This window comes from Solea senegalensis, linkage group LG15 (assembly GCF_019176455.1).
Source record: "Solea senegalensis isolate Sse05_10M linkage group LG15, IFAPA_SoseM_1, whole genome shotgun sequence".
Taxonomy (NCBI): domain Eukaryota; kingdom Metazoa; phylum Chordata; class Actinopteri; order Pleuronectiformes; family Soleidae; genus Solea; species Solea senegalensis.
Window position 1 is genome coordinate 177,196 of NC_058035.1, and position 14,705 is coordinate 191,900.

The 14,705-nt window shown below is 41.1% G+C and overlaps 2 protein-coding genes across 2 annotated transcripts in view; both read left to right on the top strand.

Annotated features, from left to right (window-relative positions):
- The first annotated feature begins 1,180 nt into the window (after positions 1–1,180).
- On the top strand, positions 1,181–3,904 carry znhit2 (zinc finger, HIT-type containing 2). Its single transcript, XM_044045193.1, has 2 exons — positions 1,181–1,241; positions 2,024–3,904. The coding sequence occupies exon 2, from the start codon at positions 2,060–2,062 to the stop codon at positions 3,764–3,766; it is 1,707 nt and encodes a 568-aa protein (XP_043901128.1). The 5' UTR covers positions 1,181–1,241; positions 2,024–2,059; the 3' UTR covers positions 3,767–3,904.
- Positions 3,905–4,500: 596 nt separating this feature from the next.
- lrpprc (leucine-rich pentatricopeptide repeat containing) overlaps positions 4,501–14,705 on the top strand; it is a 49,407-nt gene continuing 39,202 nt past the window's right edge. Inside the window, exons 1-13 of the mRNA XM_044045548.1 lie at positions 4,501–4,706; positions 5,801–6,003; positions 6,801–6,923; positions 7,150–7,271; positions 7,681–7,739; positions 7,882–7,968; positions 8,076–8,202; positions 8,293–8,437; positions 8,865–9,022; positions 9,132–9,237; positions 9,442–9,549; positions 14,075–14,193; positions 14,275–14,365. Coding sequence (XP_043901483.1) covers positions 4,504–4,706; positions 5,801–6,003; positions 6,801–6,923; positions 7,150–7,271; positions 7,681–7,739; positions 7,882–7,968; positions 8,076–8,202; positions 8,293–8,437; positions 8,865–9,022; positions 9,132–9,237; positions 9,442–9,549; positions 14,075–14,193; positions 14,275–14,365 — 1,651 coding nt within the window. The 5' untranslated portion in view covers positions 4,501–4,503. The remainder of the gene's footprint in view (positions 4,707–5,800; positions 6,004–6,800; positions 6,924–7,149; positions 7,272–7,680; positions 7,740–7,881; positions 7,969–8,075; positions 8,203–8,292; positions 8,438–8,864; positions 9,023–9,131; positions 9,238–9,441; positions 9,550–14,074; positions 14,194–14,274; positions 14,366–14,705) is intronic.

A 14,705-nucleotide genomic window follows, 5' to 3' on the forward strand; every position in this document is an offset into this window, starting at 1 on the left:
TGCTTGACCCCCTGCAGGAGACGATCACCTTATAGCAAACAACCCCAGGGGAGGCACACGCGCCACAGTCAGAAAGACACACACGTGGACAGACAGGCATAAAGGACACGCAAAGTGACGGGAAATTAGTTGGAGGAACAGTTTGTGATTCAGAGACTTGCAAATGTTTCTGATGAGTCTTTTAAATGGGACTGGCTGCTGTCTGAAAAAAACAAAGGGATTCTACCTTAAAGCGACACAATGTAAGGATTTCAACCCTCAAATAATGTCTCCATGATTAATTTGATTGTTCATGAACTCACAACGGTGAATTGCACCCTTGTCTAAGCCTGTCTGCACTGCCTGTATTAGCACTATGTAACTCATTATTTTAGTTTTCTTTTGTAGAGTCTTGAAAAATAATAACAATGTAATCATATTTGCATATAAAATACTATAACATAGAGTACTGTACATGGTCTGAAGACATGGTTGGTTGTAAATTAGAAGTCTTGATTCACTCGTATCATTGACTACAAATGCACATTACCTCGACATATTTTACGACAGTTATAGCACTGTTCACCAAATGTGGGAGGAACCTGTGAGCAAATCCTACATAGTGTTAACAACTTTTAAGCACAACAGTTTGTTGTATCTCTGGGCAAGACCATTTATGACAAAGTTTGTTCTTATTTACTTACCTATTGATCAAACATGGCAGTTATTTTCACTTGGTGTCAACTTGATGTAAAAATGTAATTTGTGCTATTTAATTTGTTGGGTTAACAAATCGGCATGTATGAAATAGTGTCTTCTTACCAATTCATTTTATAATATGTGTTTTCCACACTTTGTTGGAAATGATTTAATAGGCAGCTATAATGTGCACACAACAGCAAAATAAAAGCAATCATAGAATAAGGCTTTGTTGACATAAAAATATAACAACAAATAGTTATACAATTTCCATTATGTTATCAGAAGAATTAATTACTTAACAGTCAGTAAGAAAAAATGAGAACCCCTACTTTATGTTCTGTAGAAAATGTACACATTAAATACAAAAAATGAAACAACACAACTACAGAAAATAGTTACCGGTGGAGACAGTAATAGGAGGAGGGCAGCAGTATTACACAACAGTGTGGATGCTGACTGCAGTAAAATCTCGACGAAGAAGTAAATCGTACGTCATCAAACTGCGTCATGGCAGCTCCGTTCTTGTCAAAGCGAATGTGAAACGTAGCTGGAGCAAACGAGTAAGTTCATTTTTCATGTTTAAGACCTTTGAGTAACACTGAACAATGTTTGTATTGACCGCGAGTGCTGCTAAATAAATGTTCGTGGCGACCACAATGTGTATTTTGTATTGCGTTACGAATAATGTAACGATGCGCACTGTGTTGTGCTAATGTTAACATCTCACCGTGGATGAAATACAAGAACGCGACCTCGCAATATTACAGTGGCGATTTTGTGTTTTCGTCAAGGTGTCTCAAATGTTAAATGCTGTATTGAATAGACTTTCTTTATTCGCGTTATCCATATTGTGTAATGTTTATTTATTTTAAGTCACAACGTGAAACAATGTAGCTTTTATCTGTCTTGTTAAACAACTCCACGTTTCACAGTTGTCTTGTCTGTTGACAAATGGTTTCTTATATGAACCTCTGGCTTAAATAGTCTGCAACTTATTTGTTTCAACTAAGCAAGTCCGACTGCTTACTGCTAACGCCTGAAGATGACTATGACCCTGGATGATTGAGAACCTTCGCAGACATCTAAATATCAAATGCTTTTATACAGAAATAATTTCACAATACAGAAAATGAGCTTTAAACATTTCAAGTGGGGATTGGCTACTGTCCACATTTGAGTTGACACTGGTATCTTGAATTTGTACCTTTTTTCAACACTGTACTCTTTATGTACTAACAAAAAATGGCACTTAACTTTTGTATAAATTTTTTTGCTGAAATGTACTTTATGACAGGATCTCACACATTCTAATAATTTTCATTGTAATCTATCAAATTCTTAGGTTACCTGTTGTGGGGCCTTCACCTTTTGATACAACATGAATTCATTCATTAGACGAAGACTTCCGTCTTCTGTGAGGACTCTTCTGACAGACATTGGTCCAAAGGAAGAGTGGATTGATGCAGAGCCCGAGTCGGTGACCAAAGATGGGATTCTGTTACCGTCCAGAGGAGCTGTTTGTGGACAAGATGTGCTGCTTATGCCAGCACAAGTGGAGGAATCCACAGAGGATGGAAGTAACACTGGGAGAAATGTGGTCTGCATGTTCTGTAAATGTAAACCCTCTTGCTACACCTGTCCTCGGTGTAACCTGCAATACTGTGGCTTGGTTTGCTACCAGAGCCCAGCTCACTCTGACTGCTCAGAAGCATTTTACAAGGAGTCTGTTCTGGAGGAACTGAAAGATATGGGGAAAACAGAGGGTAACGAGAAAAAGAAAATGCAGGAGGTTCTTGTTGGACTGAGACATATGGCAGAAAGAACAGATGGGGGTATGGGACAGTTGTTAAAAGAAGCAGGTATTGTGTCACATGAAGGAGAGGAGGACACAGCAGAGAAAGTACAGGTTGTGGAACTCTTGTCCAGGTTAGCAGATCTCCAACAGTCTGGAGAGGGGAGTACACCAGAAATTGAGGCTATTTTAAGAAAACTAGAAGAGATCGGAGGCGGGGATATGCTGCCAGGAGACATAGATGAAGATGTCGAACATGCTGAAGGGGGGCTGGACTTGGCAGAACGGCTCTCAAGGATGGATGTGGACAACCTTTCTGAGGAGGAGCTGTGGGAAATGCTTGATGGCAAAGAAAAGGAAAAGTTTATTGATCTGATGAAGTCTGGAGCTCTTGGCGGGTTAGTTCCCCTCTGGAAGCCATGGTGGGAGGAGCATAATGAGGAAGGGACAATGCTGGTGGAGGAAGTCAGCAAAGTGGAGAGTGAGTTATTAACTGCCGTGGATGAAGATGATGCTTATAACAAAGTGAAGACATCACAGAAAGAGGCCAAAACATCTACAAAGTTCAAAGCGATTAAAGGGAGAAATATAAAGGAAACAAGCAAGGGGAAAGCAAGATCAACAGCTCCTTCTGTGCCTCCAATCTCTTCAAAAATTCCAAAGTTGAGTTCTTTGTGTGCAAATCCATCTCCCTTGGTATGCTACAGTTTGGTCAATGCACTATTTGGCTACACCTTCAGTCTGTGTCTATTTAACGGTGACACTAATTCATTGATGTTTGAATTATGTGACATGATTCTCGCTCTGTCAGAGGCACTGAGCTCAAGCAGAGTGTTCAGCTCTGTCCAAGAGGCTTTAGACTGTGGAGACACTGTTTCGAGTGGAGGCTACCTCGACAAGGAAGATCCTCTTGCCCCAGCCAGGGCACTGGAAGCTGTGGCTCACGTCATGACTGGCAGAGATAGAAAAGATTCTACAGGATACTGCCTGGCAGCTTTGAGTCAGCTTCGCTCTGTTTTTTCTCAGGCAAGAGCAGCCCTGTCTAAAGAGGGAGAGGAAGGGGCAAGGAGGCAGAAGTACTTCCTGGCAAGCAAAAAATGTGAATTCTTTCAAGCTTGGGTCTTGGACAATGCACCCCAGATTCGCCGACTTGCTCTTGAGTTATGGACTGAACACAGTAAAAGACAGAGTGTGAGGAATAGCCTGGAGAAAGCAAAGGCTGTCGTAGAGGGGAACTTGAAAAAAGGGAAGATGAGAGGGAAAAGTAAATTGATTGAAGAAGTGAGCCAATGAAAAGCATTCTTAAATAAGTTGATATTTGTATTGTTATTAAAATGTATGAAGACTTTGTTCAGTTGTGACTGTGTAATTCACCAATATGCTCATTACTGCTCGAAATCTATGAATACACAAAATAAAAGACTTAAGAAAGATGGCCAAATAATTATTCTAACAGGAGAAACATTTGTTTTGTGGTCACTGCTGACCCCTAATGTGTATGTTGATTTCATTATTTACACAAACATCCATTACCATAACCAGTCCTAAACTGGGTAGCTAATTGATGAACTGATGGATATCCAATTTACCAATTTTCATGTACTTTATTTAAATGATAACTTAGAAAGTATTTTAAAAATCTAATTCCAGAAGCTAGTGCAAGTGAATGTTTACCCACTTTTGCCATCATAGTGAGCCAGTCTGGTACTTCTCTGTTAAAATACTTTGACTTTAAACAAGTCAACTGTAATTGTAATGGGTGTTGTTAATATTTATTTTTTTTCTTGACAAAGCGGTAGAAGCTCAATTTATTTATTAATTTATTTCTCTATTTATTTATTTATTTACTCACACACAGTTAAATATATACAAATGCAGACATAAATGTTTCTAGTTTTAGGACTGGGCATGACAAATCCAACAATCTTCACGTGTATTATGAATTGTGATGAGGATCTTATAAGATCTTACGTGCTCAGTTAACGATACTCTCGCGATACTTTCTTTGTTAGGCGAGACATGTGGTACGGATGCCCTTTCACGCTGCGACAGCAAACATGGCCGCACTCTTGAGATCAGCCCGGCTACTCAAAATCTCGCCTTCGGGCTTGCGTCACATCACGGGAACGAAGAGGAATGGAGCACCGCTCAGTCGACTGTACAGCGGAGCTCCCGGTTTCTCCAGGACTGGAGCTTGTCATAGACTCATCTGCCCAGCGAACGCGTCCATCAGGTATCATGATGCAGCCTGTTAGCCCTCGTTAGCCCTCCATGCGTGACGCAGAGATGTCATTGAGGCTCAATGACAGTCTGAACCACACATGTGATATTTACATCAATGTTACCTGGACAATTAAATGTAGTTTGTGTACACTGTAGCATCATAACACACAATATAAAAGCTTTATAATTCAAAACATGGATTGTGTTTAACCCCAGAAGTTATGTATCAACGCACCCACGCTACCAACGTATTATGCTGTAATTCAGCCTGATAAAAGTAGTATGTGAAATTTAGATGGTGGACCTACTAGTGATGCTCTAGGTTTATGTCGCTATTTTGTTTTAGCTTTAAATTCGGGATACATTTTAGCAAGAGGCCCTTCAGTGAACTTTAGCCATCCAGGCTGTGATGCTACAGTTACAGTAGATGCTTTTCTTAAACCTTTTCATGACCAATCACTCAGGAAGAAGCATAATATGAGGCTACAGGCCTCCATTGATGTTAAAGATGATAAATATCGGTAAAGTGTACTCTGGTGAGGGTTTTTCTTTCAAGGTCATGACTCCAGCCTAAACCTTTGATGTAAAAGCACCCAGAGCTACTGCACATCTGTGGATCCCAAAGTGTTAACATAGGGACTCACTTTCTACTGATGATTTATTGTATCTACCCAATTTACAACATAAATAGTGACAAGCACAATGTCTCAGTGTTTTTTCTGTCTACTCCAAATTCTGTACCATCGAATATGATTGTAAAACAGTCATACACCAGAGGTGGATCCAGTCTTGTTTGTCTGTTCTTGGCTTTTTACAACAGTTTACATCGGTCTCCTCCTTCTCTTTCCTTTACATTTTCATTGTCTTTAATCTTGGATGGTTTCAGTTCCACTAAAATGTTGGAGAAATTCAGCAAATTAATTTACCCAAAATTCTTCTGTGGCACGTTTGTTGCTTACACTCTTAAACCTGCAGTCATATTTGCCCATCATTCTTTTGACCTGTGTTCTCTCTCCCTTCTTCCCTTTTCTGAATAATCATTCTCTCTTTCATGCTTCTCTTCACTATTTTTTGTCTCTGATGTCACTTTGTCATCCTTTGCAGTCGTGTATGGCCATATACAGTCGGGTGTGTGCGTGGATATTCTGTGGCAACAGACAAGAAAGATGAGGTCAGCAGTGCTGTGCAGTCCCAGCAGGCTCAACAGTTTGAATGGGCTCTGGCCAAACTGGACAGCTCTGTGAGGAGGACGGGCCGCATCACCAAGACACTACTGCTCCGCTTCTTCCATGATATCTGCCGGACAGGTAGGCACGCTGAACAGCAGATGGACATGTGACTAAATCGTGGTCTTTAGGTCTGTGTGAGAAACAAAGCAATCAGAGGTTCAGTTTGGTTAAAGTTTTGCAGCTTCCTCCTCAGTTAATGCTTTCACACAGGCAAACACTGGTTTGGTTTATGTTTGGGTTCTAGTTTTGTCAAGAACTTTTGTGCTCTCAGCGAACCAGCCTGCATTCACTACATGGATGTATAAGAAGAGCCCTTCTGGTTCTGCTTAACTGGTGTGAACCATACATTTTCATAAATGGGCATTGCACAACGTGAAATTGAACTAAACATAATAGTGGCAACACGGAGGAATGCATTGCACTTCTGCAAGCTTTCCCTCGGTTCATTCCAAAACATTTTGTCTCTTCTAGAGACCAGTGTCCTTCCTTATTCCTCTCATGTACAACTGGCACCGAATAGTACACCGTTTCAAAATTTGTTTTGGGAACCAGAACTTTACTGGAGCAGTGTAGATGTGAAAGTGCAAGTGTGGTATCATTGGCAGCAAATAATGTAAGATTTCCTATCCCAGAAAGTGTAGCTACCTGTGTGCTATAATGAAAATTCAAGCTGTGCTAAGCTGTGAAAAACAGAGATGCTTATCAGTTTATTTCCAGGTAAATTTTCTGGTTTGTTTTTATGTTGGATTTGTCTTGTTGACAAATTATAACTTTCGTACAAATCTTGTTTTACACCAAAATGCTCATGTGAATCAAACATTTTTGATGTGTTATCATCCTTCCTCACGATCCTTCCGTTTCTGTCTGTTTTAAAGGTTATCCCACTGGTAACCAGGCTTTGTTGTTGCTGCGTAGTTGTGGGTCCCTGCTGCCTGAGGTGCCTATGGAGGAACGCACTATGCTGGCCCACCGTGTGTGGGAAAAGCTGCAGAAGATGGGTAAGTCTTCTGCAATATAATCATGTTATTTGCCTATGTATTTATCCATGGCTGTAATTCTTGGAAGAATCTTTGGTTTGTCTTAGTACATTATGACTGAGTTGAAGCAAGTTTTGGTAAAAGCATTTCTGTTGAAATGTAATGTTGAATACACAGAAGAAATTCAACAAGTGTGTAACTGTATGTTGAATAAGTTGATGTTATAGCTTTAACCATTGCTCTCCAGGTGCAGTATTTGATGTTAGTCACTACAACGCCCTGCTAAAGGTTTACCTGCAGAATGAGTTCAAGTTCTCCCCCACTGATTTCCTGGCCAAGATGGAAGCAGCTAACGTCCAGCCCAACAGAGTAAGTGCTGCAGGGGCAACGATGGCCAGAGAACAAGCATCAGATACAGACATGAAGATTTTGGTTATAAGTTCCAATGCAACTGCTTTGTTGTAGTCATTTAAATAAGATTCATTTCTTTGACATTTTGCATAAGATTTATTACTATTAAATATTGACCACACAAAACACATTTACGCCTGTCAGATTGTACTATCAGGAATGCCTTGTGTGAAACTTTTGAAATTTGTTTACTGCATTTGGGTAGTCATACATGTAACTATTGTAATAATTTCAGTTTTACAAAAAATGCACTCACTACCTTTTAAATTTAAAAGCTACCATTTTACAGATGCAAGTTGCAGCTGCACTAGTTCTCAAAGGCATACAACTCAATGCAGTGATTCTTGTCATCCTGTTTTTTTCCCAGGTTACTTACCAGAGACTCATAGCAGCCTATTGCCAGGATGGGGATATCGAGGGAGCGAGGTGAGTAAGCTGTGGATCAGCCAGTCAGTAAAGTTGATGTTCTTATCGACCACATACATACATACATGTTTTAAGTATAAAGGATATTCCTTCTTTAGATTGTTGTCTTCTTCCATTTGAACTGTCTGCTCTGTGTTCTCAGCACCATACTGGGTTTCATGAAGAGCAAAGATTTGCCCATCACTGAGGCTGTTTTCAACTCCCTGGTCACTGGCCACGCTCGTGCAGGGTGAGTGTCACTGCATTTTTTTTCTTCCTTTCTTTAAATGCTCTGTATGGCACTGTATGGTTTGCTGGTGCAACTAGATTTTAAACATCATCTTTATCACCGTGCAGTGACATCGACAGTGCAAAGAGTGTCCTGTCTGTGATGCAGGGAGCAGGAATTGAACCAGGTCCTGACACATATGTGTCACTGCTTTCTGCCTATGCTGAAAAGGGAGACCTGGACAGTATGAAAAAGGTGTGTGGCTTTATTTTTTTCTTCCTTCAGTCAATGTTCCCCTTTTCTTATTTTCCCTAACAAACCCACACTATTCTCTCCCTGTGTCAGACCATGGAGGAAGCAGAGAGAGCAGACTGCAGTTTAATGGACCGGGACATCATGCAGGTCATCTCTGCGTTGGCCAGGGCTGGACACCATCAGCACATCCCAGAGATGGTTGAGCGCTTGAGGCAAGAGAGGGGTTACATTCCAGGTATACACACACCCCTTATTGTTTTCCACAGCATTGTAGTCATCAGCAGCCATAACGGTATTAGTCAAGAGTGGAGCTCTGCTTAGTTCTTGTGATTGGTTTAAAGAAAAAGAAAAATCCTGAGTTTGATGCTTTTAAATACTAAAAAGTGTTCAAAGTTGTGAAGGTTTTTGTACTTTACTGTCTCACTTTTAGCCACAGTTTATTTACTTAAGTAAATATGAAACATTGCGTAATACTCGCAGAGTATTGCAGAAACATGTTGACTTGTAGGCTGCTTCGTTCCTGTGATTAGTCCGTTGAAGCGTCAATGTGAAATAAGAAACTGAGGAAGAACCTGATATCTGAATCAATCAATTTTACTTTGAATCAGCTGCATTGAAGTTGTTTTGAGGCTAAGGAATATTTCTGTCGATTGTTTTTGTAGATGCCATGAACCTTTGTCTGAGCCTCATCACTCAGGGTCAGGAAGACGCAGCTTTTCTCATCCTCAAGACCTTCTCCATGGGGGAGTCTGATAGTTCTCAGAATGACTCTCCCACCTTGGGCAACTTCTTCCTCAGACACTGTGTCAACATGGACACGGTATATGTTTTACTTAAAAGAGCCAATAGTGCATTTGGTTATAGAATTAATTTTAACACTTGCAGCATATTGAGTAGTAATTTCTCTGTCCCCTGTGCCTGTCCTGTAGCCAGTGGAGAAGATCTCGAGCTACTGTAAAGAACTCCAAGAGTCTCAACGACACAATACCCCACTCATCTTCTCTCTGCGATGTGCTCTGGAGGCCAATAAGACTGGTACAGCACATGCTTCCTTTCATTTGTCTTTTGTTTCATTTATTATTTCTGTGTACATTGCAGCCCTATTCGCTAAGTTGTGAATATGATTTTAAGGCATTAACCCTTTTTCTTGACAAATGTTTCGCTGCAAATTACATCAGGTAACTGCAGCGATGGTAACTGGAATTACCTGAATGATTTTTTTTTTCTTCTTTTTTACAGGTTTGTCTTTTGAGCTGATGAAGTTATTGAAGGAGCAGAATGTACCCATTAGGCCACACTTCTTCTTACCCCTCCTCAAAGAAATTGTGAAGGACAGGAACACAGCTGGTACAAACACATACACACACACACACACACACACACACACATGCACGCACAAACACTCACGTTTAAATTACCTCCTCTAGGCCAGTGATAACATTGAAGCTTTACATTACTTTACAGATTTGTCAAATTTCCCTAAATTTCCCAAGAGCGCTTTTGTTTCCATTGTGTGATTTAAACAAACCTATTTGTTGACCGATGACGTCATAAATACAGTACTTCTATCTTATGCTATAAACCTTACATCCCAGAATCATGCTGTCACTTGTATGGCACTGGCCCAAAATCTATTTGAACTTGATGAGTTGTCGTGACAACCTTGTTGTCTGATCTGAAAGCTGTGAAGCACCAAACATGAAAAATACATGTCCACAAGCTGTTTGTACATCCAGTCTGAAAAGAAGAGGATTTTCTTTATGAGCATAGTAATAGCCAGACATACATTTTTTTTTTTTTCTGTGCACAGGGGTTTGTGACTCCCTCTGTCCGCTATACCAGAAAGGGCTTTTAAAAGAGACTTTCCCTCAAATATTAAAATATTAATGTTACACAGAGTGGTCAGGCTTAGACAGATTTCACTTGGCTGGGGGGGAGTCAAGGGCAAAAAGGTCTGATCCCTGCACAAGACTCCTGCATTTAACCCATCTCTATCGCACACCAGTAGTGAACACACAAACTAGGGGCAGAGGGCAGCACTTATCTGTGCCTGGGGATCAAAGGCGTTGGCCACCTTGCTCAGGGGTATCCTAGCCCCAGCCTTGTCCTGGAATTTGAACTGGCGACCCTCCAGTTACAAGGCCAATTCATGTCCATCTGGCCATGTATGTACATACACACGTCTTCATTCTACAAGTTCATACCAGTTATCAGCTCCAAGTTTCTTTCTTGTGCTGAAAAAGTAAGTTTATTTTCATTCTCCTTTTTTCACCTTTTATTTTCAAGAGTCGAGCGCTTGCGGTAGAAATTGTCTCTGTGACCAATGGGCGGCATTTTGAGACGAGTCAGAATTCACAACTCATTAGTGAATTTGCTATGTCAAATATGTTCGGCAGCATCTTGGCTTTTAAGTGCTTTATTTATTTGGTGGTCTGGCTCTCTCTTTGGGGTTTTTAGAGATTAATAAATGATGTATATTTCCCCTGTCAGTTAATTGATTGCATTTGAGCTGGCAGGTAGGAGAAACTGGTTAGACTAGTGTGGCGATGCCACAGATTGACCTCTCTATGTGGTTCAGACAGATTCTCACTTTGAATGGTGAGATGCCTCAGTGCCTGACTTGACAGCATGGAGAAGAGAAGTAGACGTGAAATTAAATTTGCACCACCACACGGACTATAATTCTTTAATCGCCCAGACTCTAAACCACACGGACACATCAGAGAGCTTTCATTTACTTATCACAGTGTGGACAGAAAGCAAGAAAGGAGAGACATTTCTCTAATCTATTCACACGCTTGTTTGTGGATGGTGTTGGCCTCAACACTCCATAAATGATGCAGTTTCTTTTTTACCCCTCTCTCTCGCTTTTGCGTTCGACACTCATTGGCTGCTGGACATGTGTGTCTGTGTTTGTGTGTGGTGGGGGGTGGGGTGGGGGTGGCAGTGCAGGTGATGTGACTGATGCAGAGTGACTTGATTTCATGTAAATGCAAGCGCTCTGAGGGAATTCACTTTGGATTACGCGCCCCACTGTTCACGTCCCATGAAATATTAAAGGCTGTGTCACTTTTTGTCCACAGGTGTCACTAGCAGGCAGAGAGGCCAGAGCCTTGGAATTGGAGGGGGGTTGGGGTGAGGAGGAATAAGGAGAGTAGGATGAAAAAAATAATCCCTTTGCATTTTGATGAGGTGTGGATTTGGTGGGTTTAGCAGAAGCATATGCTGGACCAAACTTCCCACCTGCCGCCAGCGAGTTACCGCTTGTCAGTTCTCGCGACGTAGCACCCTCTTATCACTTCTGACAAGGCAGAGCAAGAAAAACAGGGAGGGGAGACTGAGAGTGTTTCTAGCACTGTGTGTTTAGGTGAAGAGAGATGCAAAGGCTTCCTTGTCTAGTCTGCTTACCCTCCTTCACCTCACTCTATCTGACTTTTTCATGCTGCCTTTAATGCAGCTCTGTCTTTCAAACGGAGTGGACAGCAATGAAGTAGCACCAACACAGCAATTTGGAATTCACCCTTTCATTTACTACTGGACATTTTCTTATATTTGCTCCTGTTTCTTTATAAAAAACAACCTGTCATTGCCTCACAGCCAAAACAGGTCCACCTTTACAGAATCAAAGACATTGAGAGATGGATAGACACAGGTTACAGGTACTCATGTCCAAAGATAGGAGGAGAGAACGAGTGGTTCACTCAACACTTTTCCTCTGGATGATGTCAGACTCTTAGCTCCTCTGTCACAATTTTTTTTAATCTAAATTGTTCAGATGGGGGAAATAAAGCATGTTACTGCCGTATAAAGACAACAGAGTGAAGACTTGGGACTGTAAAAAGACATTATACCCAACATACAATATAGACCATATTTCTTTGGATTGCATTTTCCTGTATTTTTGTTATTTATTTATTTATTTATTGTAGAACCACAATGTCCTTTTTCATACCTTTTAGATGTTGTGGGAGAGTTTGTCATGTTAATAAAATGACTCAACTAGATTGTTTCACGTTGAGACAGCCACTCTCTGTGCTCAGTTATTAAAACCAGCTGCAGGTGGTAGCATCATCTTTATCGTACAGAGACAGAAAAGCATATTTATATATACTGTTTATATATTTTTATTTATTTATTTTTCCCTTTAAATCTGTCCCAGAAAGTCAGTATAAGTCTGGCTGATTATTGCTTAGCCTAAGTCTTGTAGTCACGTTGCTACGAGCTTGTAAATAAAGAGTGTAAACTAAGTGAATGCAGCCTTGGATTAAAAGCTCTTGGTCACAAACTTGACTTGCAAAAAACAACCACACACATGCTTGATGGACAACAGAAAAGTGCTGATTATCATGAAAGCTCACATGCAGAAGTCAGCAAAGCATGAGAGAGGAGAGGCTTATGTATTTATACGCCCTGCTCTCTATTCACTTGTTTTCTTACTGTCTGGCTCACCGTGAAATTGAATATGGATTATTCAAGAGGGAAGTCGGTGCTCCCTCTCTTCTTTCATAAAAAAGGGTGCATGAAAGTGATTAGGGGGATAAGAATGGATGCATGGACAGCAGACCGGATGGATTCTCCATTGAGAAGAAGAGGAAGATCCCCTGTTAGGTTTTTCTTGAAAGCCGGCTAGATGGATAGTGAGAGGGGCAGATGAATGAGTGATCTGTATGGAGGGAAAGGCTGACTGGATGGATGAAGTGGTTCAGGTAGCTCCACCTGGCATAATGCACCCTGGCCTCAAGTTTTAATGGCATATAAAAGCCTCAAACTCATCTTTAATTCAGCTGAAGAGAGGCTGCCAGGTGAACACATACGTCCCAGGAGAATGTAGATGTGTGTGTGTGTGTGTGTGTGTGTCACAACCTCTGCGTAGAGGAAACACTGCATCCGTCAGGTGTTTCAACACAAGGACGCACTTAATGGTAGTTTACTAAAGTTCACATGGGAACAAGGTGTATTGCTACACTAGGTGCAGACCATAATAGCTTATGCATGTATTGATATTTGTGTCCTTATACCACATGGCAACATGCTCAAAGAATAAACATGCACACGCATGACGATGCATGTATTCATTCATTTAGGCCCATGTCCTTTTTGTGGACACACTCCCAGACATGTATGCAAAGTGCAGCAGTGCCTTCTCCATGTGTGCAGTCACTCCCTGCAGGCATTTTCTATGTGTGTGTGTGTGCGTGTGGCACTTCTATATGTACGTGGCTGTTTTGGCCTCCTTCCCTTGGGCCACACCACAGGGCTCTGCTGGATAGCAGCATGATGGTAGTGCAAGAGTCCACTTTAGTCCTGCTACATGTTTATGAGCATGTAACCACCAGTCAAAGTTGGAGAGGTAAACATCCATTAGCATATTGTTGAGTGTGTGTGTTTGTGTGTGTGACCCAGAGGTTTAACTGAAGGGGCGAGAGAAAGTGTGTGCCAGCGACATTTTTGTCGACCCATATTTAAAGAGTGCCTGCATGGCTTCGGGCTTGTACGTGAGAGTGAATGGAGCAAAGTGTGCAAATCTGTGCAGCGTGTGACTTGGTTTAAATGGCCAAACAAATTTTCCCAAACAGTTGTTTCCCCTCAATGTTTATTAATCTTATACAAAACTATTACACCAAATGGCTTAGATATTTATTCCATCACCTCGACTTCACACAGCTCATTGTGGAGAGTTATGACTAAACATTTAGTTGGTTAATCAGAAAACCTAACATTATGATGAAATTAAACTTTTGTGTTTTTTTTACCACTGATCTCTTGATACATTTTCTTTGGTTTTGCTGTTGACACAATATAACCAAAACAAATTATGCAGCTTTCAAAGGGCAGAAATATGGACATTAACTACATGCTGTTTATGTTGTAGGCATGATGGAGGTGCTGAAGGGCATGCATGAGCTTGGTGTGTCTCCCGATGCTGAGTCTTTATCCCAGTACATTCTTCCCTTCTACCCCAACTTGGAGGCATCTCGACAGGCCCTCATGGTAATCAATAAATTGTGTGTGTATATTTATTATTTTAATGTGAAAGCTTTTGCTGACAAAAGTCTGATTCTTTCTGTTTAGGATGCAGGCATCTCTCTGGACTCTGTGAATTTATTGACTTTTGAGGTTCGCTCCTTGGCGGTGGGCAACTTGGCCAAACTCTACACCCTTTGTAAGTAAAAAATACACACACACACACACTTATCTCTCTCTCTCTCTCTCTCTCTCTCTCTCTCTCTCTCTCTCTCTCTCTCGCTCTCGCTCTCGCTCTCTTCAAATACACTGTACTGTACACTCCTTGCAAGTTGTACTTCATACATTTTCCCACTTCCTCCTCAGTGCTCACCAGGCCTTCTAAAAGATTTGTCTGTGTAAATATGTAAAGAGAGAGCTTGGGAGCTGCCTCAACTGACCGAGGGATGAGATCAAGGAGACGATTAAATAATGGATGATTACTCTTGTTTTCTTTTTCATCTCGTTTAAGTCTCAAACACCAACGGTGGTTTTCACAT